Source organism: Malurus melanocephalus, unplaced genomic scaffold, assembly GCF_030028575.1.
Source record: "Malurus melanocephalus ecotype Western Australia unplaced genomic scaffold, MMel_1.1 scaffold_4, whole genome shotgun sequence".
Classification (NCBI taxonomy): Eukaryota; Metazoa; Chordata; class Aves; order Passeriformes; family Maluridae; genus Malurus; species Malurus melanocephalus.
This window is the reverse complement of record NW_026623236.1, coordinates 2,772,365-2,795,764: the sequence shown is the minus strand read 5'-3', so window position 1 is coordinate 2,795,764 and position 23,400 is coordinate 2,772,365. Positions and strand designations below refer to the sequence as shown.

The following is a 23,400-nucleotide window of genomic DNA, read 5'->3' as shown; positions in this document are numbered from 1 at the left end:
TGGATTTTCTTACATCAGTTACAAGTGAGTAAACCAGAGAGAATCCACTGGAATCATGAGGGCCTTTATTTTTTATGATATTGTAAGCTGTTTTGTGACTCCTCATTGCCATGRTTCTAAAAATAATTTGCCAGGGCTGTGACTTTTCTCATGTGAACATACGGTATGGGGCCACTTCTTGCAGTCAGAGACCCCATGTCCTGAATAGTTCTGTGATTGCTATGTTTGCACTTCAGATGCATCTTTGCTGGAGATGAGTCTGCCTTGATTTGTATTTTTGTGAAGTTTTCTAAGTCGAGTCAACTTTTGTTCTCTAATGGTACAACAAAGACTGAAAAAGATTGCTCTTTTTTAAAAAGCCAAACGATGGCTTCTTATTCTGGTGTAATAAGCTTCCTGAAATTCCTGCTGTCCCCCTCCTTCCCTAACTTTGATTCTGGAGACTTGCAACCTACTGGGGTAGGGGGAGATCTTGTATTCTGTGATGTTTAGCCGACAGTTGTTACCTGCCGGTCAGGGTAACTCACTCAACGTTTCTAATCTCGCTGATTGCGTTCCTCTGCGTCCCTAATGCGAAATGCAATTGCTTTGCCGGGGGCTGTTCCCCGGGGACTTCCGCCAGATGCCTCACCCCCCCAACGGGGCCATGACGCCAGGCCTGACGCTGCCCGGCGCCCAGGCCCGACGAGCCGCTGGGCCCTGCAGAGGGGCCGGMGCTGGTCGGTGCTGCCCCGCTCCCTCCCGGACAACGCGGCCGCTCCCCCCCGCTCGCTCTCTATCCCCGCGCGGGAGGGACACCGCTCCCTGCCCATCCCTCAGCACATGGCCGGCCGGGCCGGGCCGGGTCCCGCACAGCCCTGACGGGGGTGGGGCCGCGGGGCCGCCGGGAGCGGTGACGTGTCGCCGAGGCCCCGCCCCCTCCCAGGGTATATAAGGGGCGGCGCTCACGTTGACGGTCTTTTTGGCTCCGGGTTTGCCGCCGTCGCCGAGCAGGTAAGGCGCGTCCGTCGGACCGGGCCGGGGTCCGCTCGCCCCGGAGGCCTGGCGAGCGCCGAGCTGGGGCGTGGTGGGTGCCGAGGGATGGGGGGAAGGAGACGCTGGAGGCACTAGCGGAAATCGGGGCGGAGGGGCAGGCAGGGAAGCGTGGGCCGGCGAGATGGCGGCGCATCGTCCTCCTCGATTACCATGTGCAWACCCCCCTGGTCCGGGCTGAGGTCGGGGGAGCGGCATGTCTGGGCGGGCGTGGGGCAGAAGGCGCCCGGCCGCCTCTCCTGTGTCCCGCGGGCGGAGGCGCGAAAACGCGCGGGGCCGTGCGGGACCGTCGGGCGGCGGCGGCCGTCGCGGGGGGAGGGGGGTGCTGGGGCACGAGAGCAAAAATGGCCGCTCGCCTTGCTCGCCCGCCGCCAGCGCCACAAAATGGAGGACGCGGCGGCCCGGGCGGGGTGAGTCACACAAAGGAGCGGGGCGGCCCCGCCCTCCGCGCTGCCCGCCGGGCCCGCTCGCCGCCGCCCCGCTCTCCAGCCACCGCCGCCGGGGTAACTCGAGCCCGGGGAGGGGGCGACGCGAGGGGCGCTCYGAGGGGCCCCCGGCCTGCCCGCCTCGCTCCTCCCCTCCCCCGCCGGGGCGGGGCCCCCACCCCGGCCCGGCCACCCCGCATGTGGCGCCGCCATTGCTGTCCCTCAGCCCGGCCCGAGGCGTAACCAGCTTTTTTCTGGGGATCTTACAGGTGTCGATTCTCTTTTGCCGAAAGAAAGAACTGAACTAATATCCAAAATGGGAAAGGAGAAGACCCACATCAACATCGTCGTCATCGGCCACGTCGATTCTGGCAAGTCTACTACCACCGGCCACCTCATCTACAAATGTGGGGGCATCGACAAGAGGACCATCGAGAAGTTCGAGAAGGAAGCAGCTGAGGTGTGTGGGCCTGTGGCAGCCAGTAAAATTCGCGGGTGCAGGAATGAATAGACCCTTAGTTGCAAAGTGAAGTTGYAAAGCGTTCGGTGGCCACGGGGAGGCGGTTTGGTTGCCTCTGSCCCAAACTGAACAAGTGGCTCAGTGTTGCATGACCACAGTGCRGCAGCTGGTTTGCAGTTGTCCCCGACGTTGAACAAGTGTTCAGTCTGCCATTGTGTTAGTTGGAGAAGCTCAAACTGTGGCATGTAGAGGAAGAGAACAGAAGATAGTCTAAAGCTGGATCTGAATAGCAACATCAGGAATTGAGTTAAATGACCATACTGCATACATGTGGTTGAGGGTGRAACTAAAAGAAGTTCAAGTATTGAAGTTTRTTATGAAAATCAGAGAGTTTCAATTTTTTTCTTTTTGTCTAACAACAGTATAGGTCATAAAAACATGAAAAAATGAAGTTTGGCAAACGTTGGGCAAAGTGGAATCTAAAATGTTGATTATTGCAAAGATTGAAGTAGTAGGAACTTGAATCTGTAGAGCACACTGGATAGCAGGACTGAGGCTCAAGAGCTCTATCATAAAGATGCGTTAGTGTAATTAACAAGCTGTCAAGGGGCCTGAGTTGTCAACAGGTTCAATAAACAAAAAACGGTTGGCATCTCTCACCAGTAGGGCCAAGTGTATCTTGTTGCTTGTTTTATGAGCAGCAATGTTTTTCGATGTTCAGCCAGTTACTATTATTAGAATTTGTTCTTTAGCCAGTGTGTGAACTTCCTGAAGTAAGTGCTGATACAGAACTCTTTTTTTTTTTTTATGAGACTAAAAATTGGGTTCTCTTGTAACCATAGATGGGCAAAGGTTCCTTCAAATAYGCCTGGGTCTTGGACAAGCTGAAGGCTGAACGTGAGCGTGGTATTACTATTGATATTTCCCTGTGGAAATTTGAAACAAGCAAATACTACGTCACCATCATTGATGCTCCTGGACACAGAGACTTCATTAAAAACATGATCACTGGAACTTCTCAGGTATGTGAAAAAAACTTGAGGATCTGAGGAGGTCAGGAAGGTTGTTGCTTGGTTGTTCAGGGGTTTCCTTGTAGTGCTGTGACCTACTTGCAAGCATTATACTGAGGGTGTTTTTTATTCTTTTCAAAGGCTGATTGTGCTGTCCTGATCGTTGCTGCTGGTGTTGGTGAGTTTGAGGCTGGTATTTCCAAGAACGGCCAGACCCGTGAGCATGCCCTTCTGGCCTACACCCTGGGTGTGAAACAGCTGATTGTCGGTGTCAACAAGATGGATTCCACTGAGCCACCTTACAGCCAGAAGCGATATGAAGAGATTGTCAAAGAAGTCAGCACTTACATTAAGAAGATTGGCTACAACCCAGACACTGTGGCTTTTGTGCCAATTTCTGGTTGGAACGGCGACAACATGCTGGAGCCTAGCTCTAATGTAGGTTTGGCATTTACTTGCACTAAGGCATGAAAGTAGAAGTTTTAAGACACATGCAATGATAAAATGCACACATTTTTAAATAGTTAAGTTTGGAAGTGCCAAAAGTCCAAGATAAAATCCTAGCACTTTAAACATTCTTGCTTTACAACAGTAAATAGTGATAATACTAAGAGATACCACTTGGGCTTTTCCAACTTTGTGTTATTAAATTTGGCATCCAGATTAACCTGGGCCTTGTTTCCATTACAGATGCCCTGGTTCAAGGGATGGAAGATCACCCGTAAGGATGGCAGTGCCAGCGGAACCACCCTCCTTGAAGCCTTGGACTGCATTCTGCCACCAACTCGTCCAACTGACAAACCTCTGCGTCTGCCTCTTCAGGATGTCTACAAAATTGGCGGTACGTGTTCTCTATAACGCTGCTTGCTTGCCAGCAGCAGCTGATGTATGGCCAGAAATGCAGGCGTTTGTCCAAGAACTGTTTTTTTCCAAGTCAAAGATCATAATGTTTGTCTCAAGTAGGGGTTTTTTTTCCCTCCACAAGGGCATATATTGGTTAAGCTGAGTTACTGATGTTGTTTCTTGTTTGTAGGCATTGGTACTGTACCAGTCGGCCGTGTGGAAACTGGTGTTCTGAAGCCAGGCATGGTGGTTACATTTGCACCTGTCAATGTAACAACTGAAGTAAAATCTGTTGAGATGCACCATGAAGCCCTGAGTGAAGCTCTGCCTGGTGACAACGTTGGCTTTAATGTTAAGAACGTGTCTGTGAAAGATGTTCGCCGTGGTAATGTTGCTGGTGACAGCAAGAATGATCCTCCCATGGAAGCTGCTGGCTTCACTGCGCAGGTACACAGAAGTCTTGTTCTTTACTTGCAGGCTAAGCTATAAASTGACATAGAGTTGTGTCCTATTTGCTTGAAGCAAATCTCATTACCTCCTTGCCTTTGTAGGACACTGTTCAAAATCACCCCACTTCCAATTTCCTTTGTTTCCTAGGTCATTATCCTGAACCACCCTGGCCAAATCAGTGCTGGCTATGCCCCTGTGCTGGATTGCCATACTGCTCACATTGCATGCAAATTTGCTGAGCTCAAGGAGAAGATTGATCGTCGTTCTGGCAAGAAGCTGGAGGATGGCCCCAAATTCCTGAAATCTGGAGATGCTGCCATCGTTGATATGATCCCTGGCAAACCCATGTGTGTTGAGAGCTTCTCTGATTATCCTCCTCTCGGTAAGGCATCTCAGATTAATACTGGTCTCTGGAAGAGACAGACACTCCTTGATGTCTAATACCAGGACACTGTGTTCTGTGAAATGKTGTTACAAGCCGTGACTTAAAATGAAGTGGAACCAAGATTTTACTGGTACAGGGATACCCTGCAGAGGGTGATGGCTCTGTCCCAGTCCAGTCTTAGAGTTGCACTGGCTCATTTACACCAGCCTGTGCATTGCCACTGTGCMAATTGGGATTGAGTTACACGGCCATAGACAGAAGTCATAAAATATGTTTTTGCTTTCAGGTCGTTTTGCTGTGCGTGACATGAGGCAGACGGTCGCTGTTGGTGTCATCAAGGCAGTTGACAAGAAGGCTGGAGGAGCTGGCAAGGTCACAAAGTCTGCCCAGAAGGCCCAGAAGGCTAAATGAAAATTCTGTACACCAGCTGCCACCTCAGTCTTAATCAGTGGTGGAAGAACGGTCTCAGAACTGTTTGTCTCAATTGGCCATTTAAGTTTAATAGCAAAAGACTGGTTAATGATTACAATGCATCGTAAAAGCTTCAGAAGGAAAGGAATGTTTGTGGACCATTTGTTTCGTGGCAGTTTAAGTTATTAGTCTTTAAAATCGATAAATTTTTTAAAATGGAAACTTGACCAAAAATCTGTCACAGAATTTGAGACCATTAAAACAGAAGTTCAATGCTATGTCTCTGTGTTCTTTGGGTTAATGTTAAGTTTATTGCAAAAGCTCTTACCTAGTCCTGGTGGGATAAGAAAGGATCTTTAATACTTAAATTGTTCAGAAGTTGCGAAGCAAATACTCCAAATYGTTTCTGAAAAGTAGAGCAAAATTCAGCTGTAGGTTTACTTTTTAACTGATCTAAGCCTTAAATTACTTTTCTGGTGCTTGCTTAAAAAAAWTTTAGATWGGATTGTCCAAATACTAGGTAACTAAAGTTACAGTATTTTGGTGCATTCTTGTTATGCATCGAGTAAACCAAGAAAACTACATTTAGAAGAAGAAACTGTATGAACACGTTTAACCTTAAAAAGTTCTGAACAGAGACTAATGTTGGGTTTCCAACATTTTGTACACTGATTTTTGTAGTCAAAAGCAAAACCAGATTTTTTTTTCTGGGGAACTGATAAACTGTTGTGTAGCTCTTTAAACACTTTTACATAAAGATTTTTTTTAAAATCTGTATTATAAAGACATTAAATAGCCAAATCTAAACTTCTGTTTAGAATTACACTTGGATGCAATCTCTGAAGTGCTCCACCACTGTAGCCTGCATCAAAAGGCACAGGGGGACTGGGTACCTGTCGTTTTAACAACAGGTTGAAGATTTGGATGTCAGTGAATGGGGACCTGGGTACCTAGTCAAAACAATTATTATTAAACACTAGATAAATAATCCCAAGTAAACCATTCTGGGCTGTAAGAATACCAGCTGTAATAATTAAGAATTCCAGCACAGAATCCTTGCTTCAAATTGGTAAATGGGGGCAAGCTGTTAATGGATAATCAGAGCTGCCTTGCATAATGACGCAGCTGTTTTACTAACCTTTTGCATGATTTCCCCACAGCATCCTCATGAAAGGTCAAAAAGAATTCAGTATCTTTGAGGGACTGTTGTTCTRTGGCACCAGTATGTTTGTTCTGCCTGTAATGGCTGTATTCTCTCATTTGTTTTCCTTTCCTTCTCCAGCTGTGTGCTTGCTCTGCAGGAACTCGTATCTGTACTGCTTGGATAGATCTGAACTGCTGTTACTTACTTTCATGCTCTTTGGTTTTTCTCCTTTTCTGCTCACCTTCTGTGTCTTAACTGCAGTGAAACGTTGGAACATTACACACAGTTTTTGGAGGTATAGATTGTACCAATTACAGTGGAAGCAAGGGCTAGGGGGCTTCATAGCAGGCTATGGAATTCAGTAAAGAAAGCTTTGCTGCTTAAATTCTGCTTCTGGCGGTTTGTTAATGTCCCCAAGGCAACAGGAAGTACATAACTTCAAAATGGAGGCAGACCTTCTGTTGCCATAATAAAGCTTGAAATTATCTTGCCAAATCTTTGCATGTTTTTCAGTTAAACCACTAAATTTTTTCCAAGAGGCCTTGGTCAGACTGGCTCAGCAAAGTTCTAATTTGGATGAAAAGCAAAGCAGCTTTGGCACAAGCTGTGTTCAGCCCGGCTCTGTGCTTGTTACATTTCCTTCACATTCCTTTGTAGGTGCAGGATGTTTAGTTTGGCCGGCCAGAGCCTGGATATGCAACACCCAGTCTGGAGTACCTCAGTGCACGTTGCACAGGACTGTCTTCAGCTGGGTGTACTTGCTCCATGGCAGTTTGGAAATGGGCTTGCAGTAAGCAACTGTTTCAAATCCTCGGGGAAAATTAYCTGAGATGCTGCTAGGTGCTAACAGTTGCCCTGCCGCTAAGCAGGGGTGGGTGGGGGTTCCCGTGCTGGTATTTTGGCAAGAGGCCCCAGCTCGGCTGTGCAGGGGTAGATCAGCTGCCAAAGCTGCTGGGAGGATGGGCCACGTTAAAATGGCTCAGCTGAAGAGCAAGAGTCAGCTGTGTTAATTTGGCAGAGGGACTGGTCTGGCCTCCAGCAGGGAAAAACCCCTGGAGCAGTATTGCATCTAACAACTTCATGTGTGCAGCAAAACACTTGGGATTGCTCTGCCTGCAATACTAGCAATTGCTTTCATGTATTTAAAGCCTAAATTTTACACATTTGGTTTACTTTTTTTTTTTAGTTCTAACTTTTATAGACCAGATTCGCTTTCTATGCGCTAATGTAATGCCATCTCAGTTCTTTTATTAATCTTTGACTACCTGGGGAAATTGTTAGAATTTTTGTAAACAAAACTTGGGAATAAAACTACTTTGATCAAACTTTTAATAAATGTTCTTAGTTGAGAACTGTATTTGTCTTCTGCCTGCTTATTTCTTTATGCAACTTTTACAGCTGTCCTTAACTCTTTTCTCCCTGTCTTGCAATGCTGGTGGTGTTTATATAAAGGTGTGACAGCACAGTGCCATGGTGCTGGAACCAGTGCTGAAGGCAGAAAACTGGCTGGAACACTGATTTTTGCATTTCCTTTTCATTGTTGATGCGTGCTTTGGGAGTCCAAAGGGCTTTTAATTCACAGAAGTACTCCAGAAATGTATCTGGTGAGGTGCTGGGGGACAGATAGGACAAAGGCTGGTTGGTCTTCACAGGGAAATGAAGCAGTGCTGTCACCAAGAAWCTTCTTGCTCAGTTTTGGTTCCTTGGGTGGATAGTTCAGGCTGTAATAAAATGGACATGCCCAGAGGCATTTTCATTAGATCAGCTTGTGCAAGGCTAATAACTGGAATAACTTACTTTACTGAAATTGCAGGTGAAAGACTAACTCACATTCTGACTCCAGCTGCCTCAATATATTTTGAAAGGTATTGACAAATTCTGAAAAATKATTCCTGTAAACATGCATTTTAAATTTTAGATTTGGTCAAGATAAGCCATGTAAAACAAACTTTGTACTGTACAGGGATATTCTTCTCATTGGTGCTAAATTATTATCTGTAAAGGAACTTTGTAAATTCAGTCTTGGTGATTAACACAACCCACCTGGTTTTTATTTGTCCTAGTTCTGTGTTTATGTAGTGCCCAGAGGGAGCCTGGCTGGTAAGCTGCTGCCGAGCAGCACTGAGGGACCCTGAGCACCTCGGAGGTCCTGCTCAAAGCATCTGCTTCACCCAAAGCTCTTTTCTATGAGAACTTCTCACATTCCACTACAAGTTGTAAATTCCTGACAGTATTAACACCTTTGAGTCTATTATTTTCAATAACTCAATTTTTTTTTCATGTCATTTGACTGCACCAAACAGGAATTTAGTTTTCTGAAATTGCAAATCTTAAACAATACCTAAACTATAAGCTAAACWGGAATCAACTGACCATGGAAAGTAATAGTGGGCCAAATTGTCCTTTCTCTTGCAATGCTCTTCCTGCTTACCAAGGAGAGGCCTGAAACCCCTTCACTTTAAGAGGAAGAAGAGGGCAGCTGGGGTGCAAAAGAGTTGAAGAAACATCTGGTAGATAGCAAAATTTCCAAGGTACAGAAGATGTGGTTTTCTAGCCTTTTCTGAGTCCTCTTTAGTCCCTTAGATTATTTCTGCATTATTAATCCATTACCTAATTGCCTGCTTTTAAAAAAAATCAGGTTACTTTCCCTGGCTGSCGATCAATAATTCTTTAATACTTTTATGTTTCAAATATTTACTCAACATAATTCAAATCTGCCAGCTTCTCTGCACTGATAAGRTGACAGTCAAACCCATACTTTTCCTTGAAAGGTTCTGAGTGACATACCGAGGAAAGGAGGAGATAAATCAGTGATGAAGGGTCCCCAAGCTGCGGGTGGGGGGACAGTGGGACAGCAGCACATGGAGTGTCAGCCAAGATGCTGCACCTGTGCTTGACAGTTCTGAATTTGTGCAGGTTGTGCTTATTTCTTCCTTTAAAAAAAACAAAACAAATTGGGAAGTACCTAAACTTTCATTGGTGAATCATCCCCATGGGCCAAGTGTGGGATTTTAAGGATGCAGTGGAACAGGTTTGCCCTCAGTGTGCTGAGGTACTTGCTAAGGCTTTCTCCTGGATCTTCTCAGTGAAGCAATCCAGGACCCTGGGCATGCTCCTGCAAGAGCCTCTGCTAGCTCAGGCCCAGCACAAACACTACTCTGTGGGTTAATACGCTATTTTTTTGCATTACATAGTCACTGGAATAAAGCAGGGCCAGCTCTGAGCCTAACTCAGGGCCCTGCCAGCAGCCGTCACAGCAGTCACATTTTCCCTTTCAGCCCAGTAAAATCTGGATTATTTAATACAAAAGCAAGAGCCACAGCATTTTTCCACCCCAGGTCCCTATTTTGTACAGCTCAGCATAGCTGGCAAGCTGGGGAAGTTGCTGACTCCAAACGTGCACAGAGATGAAAAGGCAAGACAAACATCCCCTCCTGGAKGGGTTTGATTGCAGGTAGGGCTGAAATTTACAAGCAAGTTTCAGGTTCCACTTATCTGCAGCCACATGGGCACATCTTATGCAAAATGCCCTTTTCTTATTTTATGTATGTGTAATACGCACATGCATGCACATCTATATCATATATATAACATCTACATAAACTATATACATACATCTATATATATATATACATCTGCATAAACTGATATGGTGCCTACTTATTATTTTTTTAATAATTGCAGTTGCCAGACTTCTTAAAAGTCTGCAGTTCCTATTCTGAAGCTGGATTCTAAGCTAATTCCTTCGCAAACAAAGTGAAATGCCCCCAAATGAATATTTAGTTATTCATAATTAGTAATTATTTATGTGTATTATTTMTTTTATATTWTTATATATTATTATTATTAAATATTTCATAAATATTTCCTAAATATTTCGTTTATAAGCTAGGTTGTGGCTCTGCTTAACAGGACATTAGTATTTTGGAGAGAGAGATGTAGGATTGTTGGTGTTGAGCTGTCACTATTTAGAACAAGTCCTTCAATAGCCTTTCCTAGAGGAAAAAAAAAAGGAATCGATTAATTCAAATGCAATTATAAGTTTTCTTGACTGTCATTACTAAGAACCAATATCACTTAGCCTGCTGCTAAAGCACTTTTATGGATGACAGTGTCCTAATTCTTCGGAGAAGAACGGGATGTATGTATGTGCCCAGGGACCGGGAAACGGAAAACAGCCCTGAATGGGGGCTCTGCTCTGCTGCAGTCACTTCCTTGTGAGGGTAATTCCTGCGACTCATTTCTGGGCACGCATTCCCCGAACTGCTCCAGCCGTGGCACAGCTGAGAGCTGAGATCACCGCCGGTGACCGCCCCGCTGCCCGCTCCCGCCGCTGTCCGCCCGCCGGCCCCGGGGCAACGCCACCGAGCCAGCCCTGTCACCTGCCACCTGGCCAAAGTCTCCCGAGGTGCAGTGGGACAAGGACAAAACCTCCCAAGTGCCAGCTCAGCACTAGCGGCCACTGCAGCCTTTCCACTTGGGACGCCAAAAATGCCGTRCGCGTGTGACACAGGCCACCAGCTGGCCATGCACGGCAATTTCCAGGGTAGAGCACAGTGCACTGCAAGGAAGAAACGTTGGTGTGGCTTTGTCACCTGGCCTGTCTTGCTGCCCTGTGAGGCACAGTGAGCTCATTTCCCCCCTGGCTCCGTGCCTGCTCTCCCACATCAGTGCCTTGGAACGAGAGCAGCGGGTGCTTATCAGTGCCCAGCGGTGCCTGAGAATGTGAGCCCCGGGGCYTGTGCTGGGAGCTGCAAACCAACATTGTCACCTTCCCTCGTTCCGCCTCCACTGTCACCTTCCCTCCTTTGCCTCTGTCCCCAGCGCAGCCCGGGCCCTGCCCAGCTGTCCCTGCCCAGTGCAGCCCCTCGRGTGGCCCTGTGACCCGCTCCTGCAGCAGCAGCGAGGCACCCGTGCTCTGGGGGCACAGCCATGCCTACTCACACCTGAGCACCCCAAGGAGACTTCACAGGCCATCAGAATATCCAGTCAGGTCTGCAAAGAGCTGCAGCCTCCAGCTTCATCCGCTGCACCCCCTGGCACAGAGCTCAAGGGCCAGCGTGGTGAGCCCATGATGGTGAGTACAGAGTCAAAGATCCCCTGATGGGGATCCACATCTGTCTCCTCCCTCACAACTACACATGAAGGGTTAAACCTGCACAGGAATTTAGAGAGGAGACAAAAACACCGTTTTGTTCACCTAAAGCATCGCTGTCATTAAAATAACAGATCAAGAATCAATACTTTTTTCTCCACCCTTTATGTAACAGTAATTGCAGAGCAGGCCTCCCATTTCCCATCCAAATGCCTAGACACCTCTAGTTTTATTCACAGGAGAGGAAAGACACATTTTATTTCTCAGTAGCCCCATGAAGTTCATGGCAAAAGATGGAAACACCGGCCATGGTTTGATGAGAAGAATTGAAAGCATCTCCTCAGTGGAAACAGCATCTCCAAGGGGATGGTAAATTTCTCCCTGTATCCACCAAAAGATATCCTGAGACAAGAAACACAATCTGGGAAGTGCAGTCTTCAAAGCTGGTAACCCCTGAGCATCTAAAATCACTCCATGTGAAGACTGCTCCTTAACAATGTGCAAGGACAGTGCACAGAGGAGGCACACTGCGCTTTGCCAAGGGCCAGCCAAGCAGGGAACTAAGACAATCCTCATAGCTCAGCCATTGCTGCACCATTGCAAGCATCCCAGCAGCACTGAGACCATCAAAGGTTGCAGTGGTGGCAGTTCCTAGCTGTCCTAGGTTAGCTGAGTATTGTATTCCTATCATCTGCTTATGATAGAGGAAAGTTGAACAACCCTTCTGTAACTATACATTAGTCGAGACTGCTCTGGTTTGTTTGGTGATGTTCCTCCCTTCAAGGACAATAGGAGGGAAAGGGACAAGACACACACTTTTTCTTTTTCTTTCGGGATCAGTGGCAGAAAAGAAACTGTCTGCTCTCTGGGACTGCTCCTTTTTTTTCTTCCTTTCTTTGGACTTGTTTTTCCTCGAATTTTTTTTTTCTTCGTCGTCTGAGAATTGGAGGATTCCCTTGGCACGACAGGCGAGAAAGATCCTTCAGTGAACCACCAGAGAGACTCTGAGCACCCCTCTGGGGGCCCTGGAGGGGAAGCTACTCCCAGAAGGGAAGAGAAAGGCTTTGGGATCAACAGCTGGTTTCACAGGTTTTTTTTGTTGTTGTTGTTTTTATAATTTTAAATAAATAGGTTTTTTTTCCTTTTCACTTTCCTCTCTGTGGAAAAGTTTGTCTCCAGGACCCGGGTGGGGAAAAGAGAGGGAGAGGTTTGCTGGAACTTGGGAGTGTTTTGCTCCCATTAAATTCATTCAAACCGCAACACTAGCATAAAATGTCTTTCCGTTTTTCTCTTGCTTTCATCTCTCAGGTAGAAATGAAGAAAATATGAAGAAAGTGCTCAGTTCAAGTACCAYGTGAAATGAAAACTAGAGTAGGGAAGGAAACAAAGTTGTCTTAAAAATCTGGGATAAGATAGTAGAGATCTGAGGAAAAAGTGCTGATCACCAGGCCTGTGTTCTGCAGGAAGGGGAAAGAGACATACGCATCGAAGCAGAGAACACAAAGGCAATTGGTGTGTGCAACAGGTTAGGTGAATCTCACCTCACATCCTCCCTCCCTGTTTGCCTGCTCACAGCAAGGATTACAGGACAACAAAGTGCCATTCATGACTGTACAGACAAGGAAAAGCAAGCAGAAACCCATGTTGAGAGCAGGCTCCTCCAGTTCTGCCCTTCCCATCCTGTTGGTCTTCCCAGGACCTGTGAGGGTCTAAGCTCACTTTGTCTTTGTGTAAAAACCGAGCCTTGGGCCTTGTAACAAACCTCCAGTGGTTAGAAAYCAGACAGCACAGGGTGTCCCTCCTAGCTGCCCATGCTACTTACAGATTATTCAGCCTTTCTGTGCTCAGTTTTCTTCACAAAATGAATAGAACTACTTGCAGCAATGATTTCTTTTCATGTTAAAAGTCTTCTCAAACAAGAACTGTTCAACAAGCACAAAATATTGTGGCAAGCTGTGTATACATGAAACCAATACCTGAGGGACAGCCAGTCCTCAAACTTGTGCACATGCCAGGTTTTCCATTTCAGCAAATATGAACATCATTAACCCACATAYGTGAACAGAGGACACCCTGTCTTAACAAGGGAACTCACCAGTGGCCAAAGACCCACTTCACGCTGAAACAGAAAGAGCAGTTGTTACAGATCTGCTGGGAGGCAAAGCATCCATGGCACTTACCCCTTCAATTTCCCCTGAAGTTAACCCCTTCCCCCTCGTTASACCACAGCTGTACATTATTAAATTGTTAAAGGTAAGAACAGCAAAACTCCCCTCCTTTTGCTCTTCCTTCCACACTGGTGCAGCCCAGCTCAGTGAAATCACCCTTTCATTCATGCTGTATGTGTGAGACCAGAAACACAGAAATAAATTTAGATGAAAAGCTCAGGGACACATTTCCTTTTGTAGCAGAGTGTGAGATACTTGCCTCTAAAGACACATGTTATTGAAGCTAATTAGTCCTGTCAAATGACTGCTGACAAGAACTAGGAAATGCAATTTTGAGACTCCATAATGGGATTAAAAGTGAGAGGATGAAGGTATCAATAGGGCTTTCTTCCTAGGCCATAAAAACTAGACRTAAGTTTTTACAGAGGTGTGTCAAAGCCAAACATAATACAAAGATTATGCAGTGAAGGAAGCATAAAATTCGAAGTTCTGCTACTTCGAATATACAGAGAGGCACCAGATTCAGGGTTTCTTTGGGTTCATAGAACTGGAATTGCATGAGCACCATACCTGGAGCCTGAGTTAATTGCAGAAAAGCATACCTATCTTTCTTATGCTGAACTCAAGACTTGCAAGGTTGAAGTACATCTTTGAATGTACAACATCAACACAGCTGACAGGAAAACAGGTCACAGACACAGAGGGGCAGACAGATACTAGCTTTTCCAAGCCATTCTGACATGAACTGACCTACAGATCACCTGTCCGAACCTCTTCTGCACAAGCCAGGGGCTGGTGACAGGAAAGTGCTTTCAGGCAAGTGGATGGTGCCCCAAAGCAAGCTGTAAACTCTGCCTGTCCTCCTGCTACATGACAGGGTCTGTCAGCAAAAAGGATTTGCTCTGCCTCCTTTCTCTGCACAGGGAAGAAACCCTCACCCAGAGCAAACAGGCTGGAAAATTTTCCACAATCGTAATTTCAAAAGGACAGCTATATTTATTTGATTGAAGTCAATGACTTTAAGGGTATTTTCAACCTGTACGGTTCTCTGATTCAACTTAACAAAATGTGACTTGAAGCCACAGGATATTCAGAAACGACACCAGGACCAGAGACTGCTGCTTAAATCAAAGACTGGGTAGGTATGCAGCAAGAGATTCAATTCTATGTGTCTTGCTGGCAAGTGACTCGACAGTCCAGTTGATCCAATGGATCTGGACCTCACTCAACAGTGGCAGGACCAGTGGTGACCTGAAACCCCCAGCTCCCACACCCCCMGCATGTCAGACAGGGCTGAGGTCCATGGGGAGGCTCCCACATGTCCCCTCAGCACCTTCCTCAGCACCCAGCCCTATCCAGCTGCCACCCCAGCTGTGTACTGAATCTCTGCCCACCTTATGTGTCRGAACTGTCAACCAGTGAACTTGTAAGGCCCTGCTGGAAGCTAAGTGACAACCACGTTCAGCAAGTTCCAAGATAAGCTTTATTTTAAAACAGAAAACCACCTCCAGGATGTGGCGTTTACAGTCAGTCTCCTAAGTAAATTTAAATATGTTTCCACAGCCAAGTGTTTCCCACTGGCTGACACACCACGCGGAGTCACCAGCCTGTCCACAGTCACTGCACAGCTATGAACACAAGTGGTGAAAACTCAACAGAACGCACTTTTCAGCTCCAATCCTCTTGTGCTGCCACAGGCAGTGGTAACATCCACCCATTTCAGAAGAGCTAAACACTGCTCTTTACAAAATGCAGATTTTGACTATCTGAAGTCTTCCCAATGAGTGGAATTTCAAAAGCASTTCTCCCATCTCTCCATTTGCATCAGCAAAATCACAGGCTGTRTTTAGGTTTCTGAGCATTTACTTTGTGCATTCATCATCTTTCTTCTAGGCAATGGCACTGCCCCAGAACTGCTTTGGATCAGGCCAGCCAGGGTGTTTTGAGAAGGGGCTCAGGTGCACAGGGGATCCTGCCAGGATCAGTGCCATTCTCTACAAAGGTGTTTTCACAAACTTTGTCTTCTCTTCAGAAAACTCTGCTGAAATCTATCTTTGTGAAGTTGCTTTGTCTGAGTACATTTTCCCTGGGAAGGACTCCYCAGAGTGAGGCACAGCTTTTAGCTTCTCCATCTTCCGGTGGTTGGTTTTCACAAATCTCAGMAGGTTAATAACAGCAGCTGGTGTGATTCCAGGGATGCGGCTGACTGCACCAATCTGCACATGGAGACAGCAACAAATAAACCAACACCAAATCTACACACTGGAGCTAGTGAGAGATGAGATCAAAACCTGTGGGTATTCCTTTCCCTGATTACTTCACCTCCCATGCCCTTGAGAAGACAGAAGGGATTCTGCTCAGCCCTGCTGTGGTTGAATCACTCACCGTCTGGGGGCGGTTTGAGTCCAGCTTCTCCCGCACCTCTGCAGACAGGGAGGCGTCAATAGCAAAATAGTCCAGGTCATCTGGCAGCTGGAGCGCCTCATCACGACGCACTTCTTCTATTTCCTGCTGCTGRTTGACTACACACCACTCATAGGCAGCTTTGGTGATCAGGGGAACAAGAAAAACAGAATAAATAGATATTCATGTAAAACAAGTCACTTGCAAGAAGTCTTGGAAACACAACGAACAGTTTCACTGAGATGGTCAAAAGCTCCTAAGGAAATTTCCAGCCTGACAGACTATAGAGCCCAATTCACATCAGTGCTTTGAAAGAAGTCATACTCTTTGATCTGTTACAGGAACTTAGGTACATGGGTTGTTTTTATCTTCTCATCCCAGCAAAGGATGGTCAATTTGATGGGGCAGTAAGAAGGAAAAAAACCCCAAGAGTGAACATGACTAACTGATCCCACCCCACAGAGTGAAATACCAGTGCATACAAAGGGCTGTGGCCTATGGTAAAATGCTCACATTCTGATCAGAGTGTTTAATTTCTCCAAACAGCAACACGAAGCACACTCGGACACTGCTCTCCCCTTACTAAACAAACGTATGCAGATCACCATGAGAGAGCCTAACCCTTGTACTCTACCTTCTATTTTCAATCTCTCTGCCAGTTCTCTCCATTGAGCAAGCTTGCCCAGGGGGTCTGGKACAGCCTTTGCCAGAATCTGCATGTTGGCTTCTTGATACTGAAGGATTTCAAAGGCACTGTAGAGAACAAGAGTAAAAATGGTAAAAAGGAGTCACACTTTAAAGGCAGATTGAGAGCTGTTCCCAGCTCAAACTTACAAAGTTCTYAGTATAACCCAAAACAACTGCAGAGCCAAGCTCAATTCCCTACTATYGCCTCTCAGAACACAGAAGAGCCACTAAACTCTTGAAGAGGGACTCCTCACAAAAATATACAGCAAGACAGAAGGGACAAGGCAAGGCCACCAAGGGTAACYTTTCACACAGACTCTGCCAGCCAGGTCTTAGTCACTGATTTAAAACAACAGAAAAGATGAGATAAAGTATGGGTAAGGGAAGCAAGGGCCTTTGTGTACAGGAACAGCTACCACCCAACACCAGCCTGAAATCAACTGCTGCTTTACCAAGCTTTTAGCAAAGCCGCAACCCACTGCAAAACTGTCACCAGCTGGTGACTTTGTGTAAGGACAGCAAGCATGGTCTGGGCCAGTGGAGCATTCCTTACTCTGGGAGCACATGTCAACACCAGGAAATGTGGAACAGTAAAAACACCAATGTCATACTTATTCTRCAGGCAAACATCAGATGTGTATCCCCTGAAGGTGGTAAAACTGGAATCTTGGGAGTACTGACAGATTAAGGAAGGATGGACAARTGCTGTGAAACCACCAGCCAGATGTGCTAAAGCAAGCATAGGTCAAACCACAAAGCTTCAGCCATAACCTTTACCTGACAGGTGACCTGCGACTGCTACYGATGGGAACTTCTGGCAGTAACTGGGACCATTTGGATATGCCAAACTGAAGTGATTTTAGTGTTGCAATTCCATCCTCTAAAGCAGCTCTCATCTTAACTGCTTGCTCATATCGCTGCTGTGACACACACCCAGCTTCTTCAAACCCTGCAGAGACAGAAGGTGTGTGAGATGAAGGTCTACAGCCAGGCAGGGCTGGTCASTGCAAGAGCCACACCAGAACACCTCTGAGAGTGAGCCTGGCGTCAGCGTTGTCCGGCCGCAGGGACATGCGGAACTCCACGCGGCTGGTGAACATGCGGTACGGCTCGCTGGTGCCCAGCGTGGTCAGGTCATCGATCAGCACACCCACGTAGCCCTCGGTGCGGCTGACAGTGAACGGGGGCTTGCCATGGACCCGCAGGCAYGCGTTGATCCCAGCAATCACACCCTGCCAGCCAGGAAACAAACCAGACACATCTGTTGGTCTCTTCTTAGCAAAACCACTGGCACACATGCCCGCAAAGACTCGCATGTCTAACTACCCAGGAAAATGCAACAGCCTGTGCTTGCAATCCAGGCAGTTTCCTTCTTGCAATGTTATGAGTGTCTGAAGTGCCTGGGCCTTGCTGATGTGTCTGGAGACAATTCCCACATGTTTTCAATTACACCCGCTGCACAGTCTCCACACTGAAACACTTGACAGGGCTTCCAATTACTTTTTGTTACTGCAACCTTAGTGACAGCAAGTGCAGATACTTGGACAGATACAAGTAAAAACATCATGGGCAAGCCTGGAATCAGGGTGAGCTACAAAAGTAAGAACATCTCACTTACACAAAATGGGCCTAGCAAGACTCTCTATCACAAAGGCCAAGGCAATAACCCTTTCTGAGTGCTGAATATACAACAGTCAGATTTGCTCACCTGAGCTGCAGCTTCTTCATAGCCTGTTGTGCCATTTATCTGGCCTGCAAAGAAGAGGCGCTGAACAAGACGTGACTCAAGAGAAGTAGTCAGTTGTCGGGGGTCTAAAAAGTCATATTGCACCCCATAGCCTGTGACACAAAACAAGACAGATGTTATGGGAGGGACTGTCATGCTAATCAGTTGGGCAGAATGGCTTACCAATTTTATTTATGATTTCTGAACAATCAAGGAAAATCCCTGCATCCAATAATTAAGTTTTGCTTCATATTTCCTTGTTTCGTTATGCTCTAAACAAAACCTGCTTTTCATTAACTGTTAAATAAATATGACCAATAAATTTAAAACTGTTCAGCTCCTTCACCTGGCTGTAACATCTTGGCTTTTTCCAAGCCTGGGACAGATTTGATGACCTGTTCCTGGAGCTCAGGTGGCAGCGTCATGGACATGCCTTGAGGGTAAATGACATTGGACTCCAAGCCTTCAGGCTCCAGCCACACCTGATGTTCTCGGTTTGGGAAGCGCAGAACCTTTGACTCAAGAGAGGGACAGTACCTGCAACAGTAAACAGCCATGAGCACCACCTGACAGGGAGGAGTAACTTTGCAGAAGTGAAGCAGGAGAGACCCACAGCTCCAAAGAGACTGCCAGCTTGTCCCTTTGAGAGCCCTGCCTGATGCCACACACTCACCGTGGGCCCCTGGTTGTCTCCCTGACGTGGTTGTTCAGGTGGAGGTTTTCACAGATAATTTGCTGGGCCTTCAGGTTAGTGCGAGTCAGGTAACAGGACAGCTGATCTTCTGGCTGGAAGAGGCCAAAGCTGCTCTAGGTTAATCTGGTCACAACACTGTACCCTCACAAAACAACTCTGAGAGCTCCAAAACTCTTTTCCATGATGGCTGGCTCTCACTTCTGGGAGTGGTTAAGTAACACTGACATACCATTGTATAGATCTAACATGAGCAATCAGAGAGCTTGAGCAACATGCCGAAAACCAGACTGAGAATGGACAGAATTTGGGAGTCTGGACTTCAAGTTCTATTCTATATGCTGTATTCCTAATTACAGGATGAATATACCCATTAAATCAACGTGCTGTATCACAGCATTTAAACTGATYACAGGAAAAAGAGGCTCTGGAGTTAGAAGAGTAAGTACTGACSCTACAGCCAACAGCCAATGGAAGAGTTTGGTGAAGAAAAAGCCAAAAAAATTTCTTGGAGAAAGACAAAAATAAAATCTCAAAACTCCACACTTAATATGAAAAATTCAAAGTCTGAAAAAAACCTCTTCATGTAAGGTATTCCACTGATTTTTCTGAAAATGAGTCAACAGACACACATTCAAAATAAKAATAATGTTGTACCCTAAGTCTTTAAAACTGATAGCAAGTTATGTATTAGTTAGCCAGGAGACTTGTGATTTTTTTTTWAAAAAATATTTGTTATGAACTATGTTTAATTAGTTAAGGAATGTTTGACTTTGATTTTAGCTGGTTTGATGTAGACCTGTGTTGGCTGAGTGTCACTAGAAAACCCAGACAAATTAACTCACTGCACCTACAGAAAGGAAGTTCATYGACCCTTTAGAGAACTTAACCAATAGCTGAAGAACAAAATTCAATAAAGAACTTTTCAATGGTTATRTAACCATTCAGAGATGAATTAGATGCCACAGAACAAGAACAGTATCTTGAGAAAGTTAAGGAGTCAAAGGTCTATACACCCCAGAAAACTTGATTAATACACTGCAGGTGCAGTAAGGGAGCCACTTCATMGACTTGTACATCCCAGAAAACTTAATCAATAGTAACTTGTAGGGAGTGTTAACAGTTTGTATGGGAATAAAATGCTATGTTTTTGGCTGTCTTGAGAAAAAGAAGATTGGAATGTAGAATTAATAATGCCAGTAGCTTACAATTATAAACATTACTAATACTGTAGCTTTTGCAAATTTACTAATCTTATACTGATGAGTAGAAAGTGACAGCTTCACTAACTAATGTATGTTTGACACAAATGTATGCACTAGTTGCTAAAGCAGATAAAAGAAGCCTGTCCCAGAATAAAGGAGTTACTTTTTGTGTGAGTATATGTGTATCTTTGTGTCTATTATTTTGTGTCGGCTGTCTGGCCAACAGCGACAGTAACTGGCTAATCAGGACAGCAAATTTAATAAAGCACTGTTTAGCTGGATAAAACTTGGGTTAGCCATTAAACAATAACAGATGAGATGCTCTGGTAGTAATAAAGGAAACAAAACACCTATACCATGATGCAATAAATTAAGCAGGCTTTTGGGAGTGTCTCTAAAAAATTTTGTATTTTGTAATGTGTAGAAATGTCTGAAAATGGTTTTTCTGAACATGCCTATGGCAAATAAATTCCCCAATGTGTTCCCAATTTTCACTCAAAATTGTTACTACGAATGTTCGTCTAACAGCTTTTTGCTGTTAAATTTAAAACCCTTCATTTCAYAATCTCTCCTATGCATACCAAAAATGTGAAGTGGTATTACTTTCACCCCACCTTAATTATAGTAAGTTATTGTAATTCCTATATCCTCTGGGGCAAATTAACTCCTGATACTTAATTCTGTGCTGTTTAATTACATTATGTGAGAATAACCCACTTTCCAAGATTTTCTTTAGAAAAGTGAACTTCTGATTTTAAGTTACTGTTGACCTGCCACTTCTGAGCTCTGTGGATAAATCCATCATTWCTCTTTCCTAGTCAATACTATTAATGATCTCTAATTTCAACATTTTATTCCAGACATTATTAAAGAGGAAGACACTGTAAATCTCCACAGTAAAAGTCTAACACTCAAAGCATTTTGTAAACCCACCCATGTAACCAGCACATAAACAATACTAGAAGCAGCATCACATTTCACACAATGCTTATACCAGATGAAAATAAAGTTCAGTTCTCAGGTTGAGATGTGACAGTAAAAYGGTACTTGATTTCAAAAGAACACAAGCAATTTCTCCCTTGCATTGAGAGTCCTCAGAAATATAACACCTCCAGTACAAATACATCCTAGCTGCCTTTTCCAGCCACCAAAGCCCTGGCCGATTTACAAGCAAGACATGCTCTGAACCACACCCCACCTGGCTCTAGGTGCACTTGATGGTGTCTCCCACCTTGATCCACACAGCCTCGCTGAGGAAGCTGAACGGCACGGGAGGGTTGTCAGCTGCGCGTTCCTCCAGACCTCTGAAGTCAACTGTATCCTTGGCAAGTCGGGGCGGTGTCCCAGTCTTGAGCCTGCCCACAGCAAATCCCAGTTTCTCCAGRGTGTGAGCCAGCCCGATGGCTGGCTGGTCCCCCAGCCGCCCAGCCGGGTGCATCTCCAGTCCGATGTGGATCATACCCCTCAGAAATGTACCGGTGGTCAGGATAACGCTCCCAGCACGTATGGTGCTCCCATCCCCTGAAACAGCAAGTTTTCAGAGATGCACACATTTTAGTATCAATAAAGCCCTGGTATTCTGGTGCTTCTGTCTTAAACTAGGCAAGCAGAGTTCACTCAGGATTTATCTGCCTTCTATTATAAAACAAAATCAGCAACTCAATAATAAAAGTATCAATAGTATCAACTACAATAAGCAGCATGTAATTATTTCTGTATATGTATTATTCCTAACCAAATCACCCCCAACAAAAAAAAAAAAACAAACACTCATGGGAAAAATCTATATCCAGGCTTGTTTTGTTTATCAGAATAGGAAGAGGTAATGAAGTCTGTTAGTAACAGGACCCCATGGTCCTGTAACACTGAGGGCAGCGTATGCCATTTACCAAATAAAATCTCAAAACGCAGCACGGAATTCAGTATCACTAGCCTGGAGAAAATTAACTTGGGTATCATCAMAGAACACAACCAATCTGGGTATTTTTGACATATTACTTTGTATTACACATATTAACCTCATTTAGTTCAGCTTTGCCTAAACCAGCTCTCTTGGCTAATTCATCTTTCTCACTAATGAATTTGAAATGCTTAATTCATCTTTTGCACTGATGACTCAGAAATATTTACCCCTCAGAAATATTGCTTAGTGTAGAGTAACTGAAACACTGAGTTAGTAGGACATACCCAGAACAACTCCTGTGACTTGGCATTTCCCAGGATGGCCTGGTTCCGGCTCTGTCAGGAGAAGATCCTCCACAGATGCCTCACGAACTGTCAACAGTGGTGTGTTAAGGATTTCTTTCTGTCATGAAAGGAGTTACTGCAAAAATCTAGGAAGTTATGACACATGTGGGCAATCCCAAACCTTGCTGATATCAGAAATTTTTACCAGCTCATTTAGCAGACACTCTATCAGGTGGAAGCTTTCATTCACATAAAGTTTTAGCTCAAATAAACTATTTGGTCATGAAGCCTGACCTGTATGTAAAACACGAGAAAACTTTTTAAACTATGCTGAKCTCCGACAACTTACACTGCAATAAAATGCCTAATAGAAAAGCACTTAGATTTGATAGGTAAATAAAGAAAACCAAAACAGAYCCCCTTCCTTCATAATCCTCAGCGGTGTATCCCGACGCCGCGGCGCCCTCACCTGCATGTTCTCCTTGTAGAGGCCGCGGTCGATCTGTGCTCGGAGGCCCCACACGGCCGGGCCCTTGCAGCGGTTCAGCACCTTGTAGTGAACGCCGGAGCGGTCGCACACGCGGCCGCACAGCCCGTCCAGGGCATCCACCTCCCGCATGAGGTGYCCCTTCCCGATGCCGCCGAAGGACGGGTTGCAGGACATTTCCCCTGGGTAAGGGACATAAGGACGTCCTCAGCACTGCCGCCACCCAAAGCTCCCGCGACCTGCCCGGCTCAGCGCCGCTCCGCACGCCGGAGACACCGAGGAGCCCGCGGTACCTTCCCCCGCCCACCCCGGGCACTCGCGGCCGTACCGATGGTGCCGATCCTGTGCGTGAGCAGCAGGGTCCGGGCCCCGCCGCGAGCGGCCGCCGCCGCCGCCTCCGTGCCCGCATGGCCCCCGCCGATCACCACCACCTCGAAGCGCGGCGCCGCCGCCGCCCCGACCTCGCTGCCCGCCCGGCGGTGCCCGGGGCGAGGCRCCGGGATCAGCGGCAGGCGGCGGCCGCCGCTCCGCAGGAACATGGCAGCAGGGCCGGCCCTCCCGGCAGCGTGAGCAGGAGGCGGAACGCCGCCG

At 46.0% G+C, this 23,400-nt stretch overlaps 2 protein-coding genes across 2 annotated transcripts; one reads left to right on the top strand and one right to left on the bottom strand.

Moving 5' to 3' along the window:
- The first annotated feature begins 912 nt into the window (after positions 1-912).
- Positions 913-5,294, top strand: EEF1A1 (eukaryotic translation elongation factor 1 alpha 1). The gene is made up of 8 exons (XM_057369106.1): positions 913-993; positions 1,727-1,917; positions 2,760-2,939; positions 3,069-3,365; positions 3,618-3,768; positions 3,961-4,217; positions 4,368-4,602; positions 4,892-5,294. Exons 2-8 carry the CDS (start codon positions 1,774-1,776, stop codon positions 5,014-5,016), a joined length of 1,389 nt encoding a protein of 462 aa, XP_057225089.1. The 5' UTR covers positions 913-993; positions 1,727-1,773; the 3' UTR covers positions 5,017-5,294.
- Positions 5,295-14,887: 9,593 nt separating this feature from the next.
- MTO1 (mitochondrial tRNA translation optimization 1) lies at positions 14,888-23,350 on the bottom strand. The gene is made up of 12 exons (XM_057369092.1): positions 23,138-23,350; positions 22,792-22,991; positions 22,323-22,440; positions 21,367-21,656; positions 18,913-19,025; positions 18,586-18,776; positions 18,222-18,352; positions 17,541-17,745; positions 17,291-17,462; positions 16,461-16,579; positions 15,809-15,966; positions 14,888-15,639 (listed from the first exon to the last, which is right to left on the bottom strand). Exons 1-12 carry the CDS (start codon positions 23,346-23,348, stop codon positions 15,472-15,474), a joined length of 2,076 nt encoding a protein of 691 aa, XP_057225075.1. The 5' UTR covers positions 23,349-23,350; the 3' UTR covers positions 14,888-15,471.
- Positions 23,351-23,400: the final 50 nt, after the last annotated feature.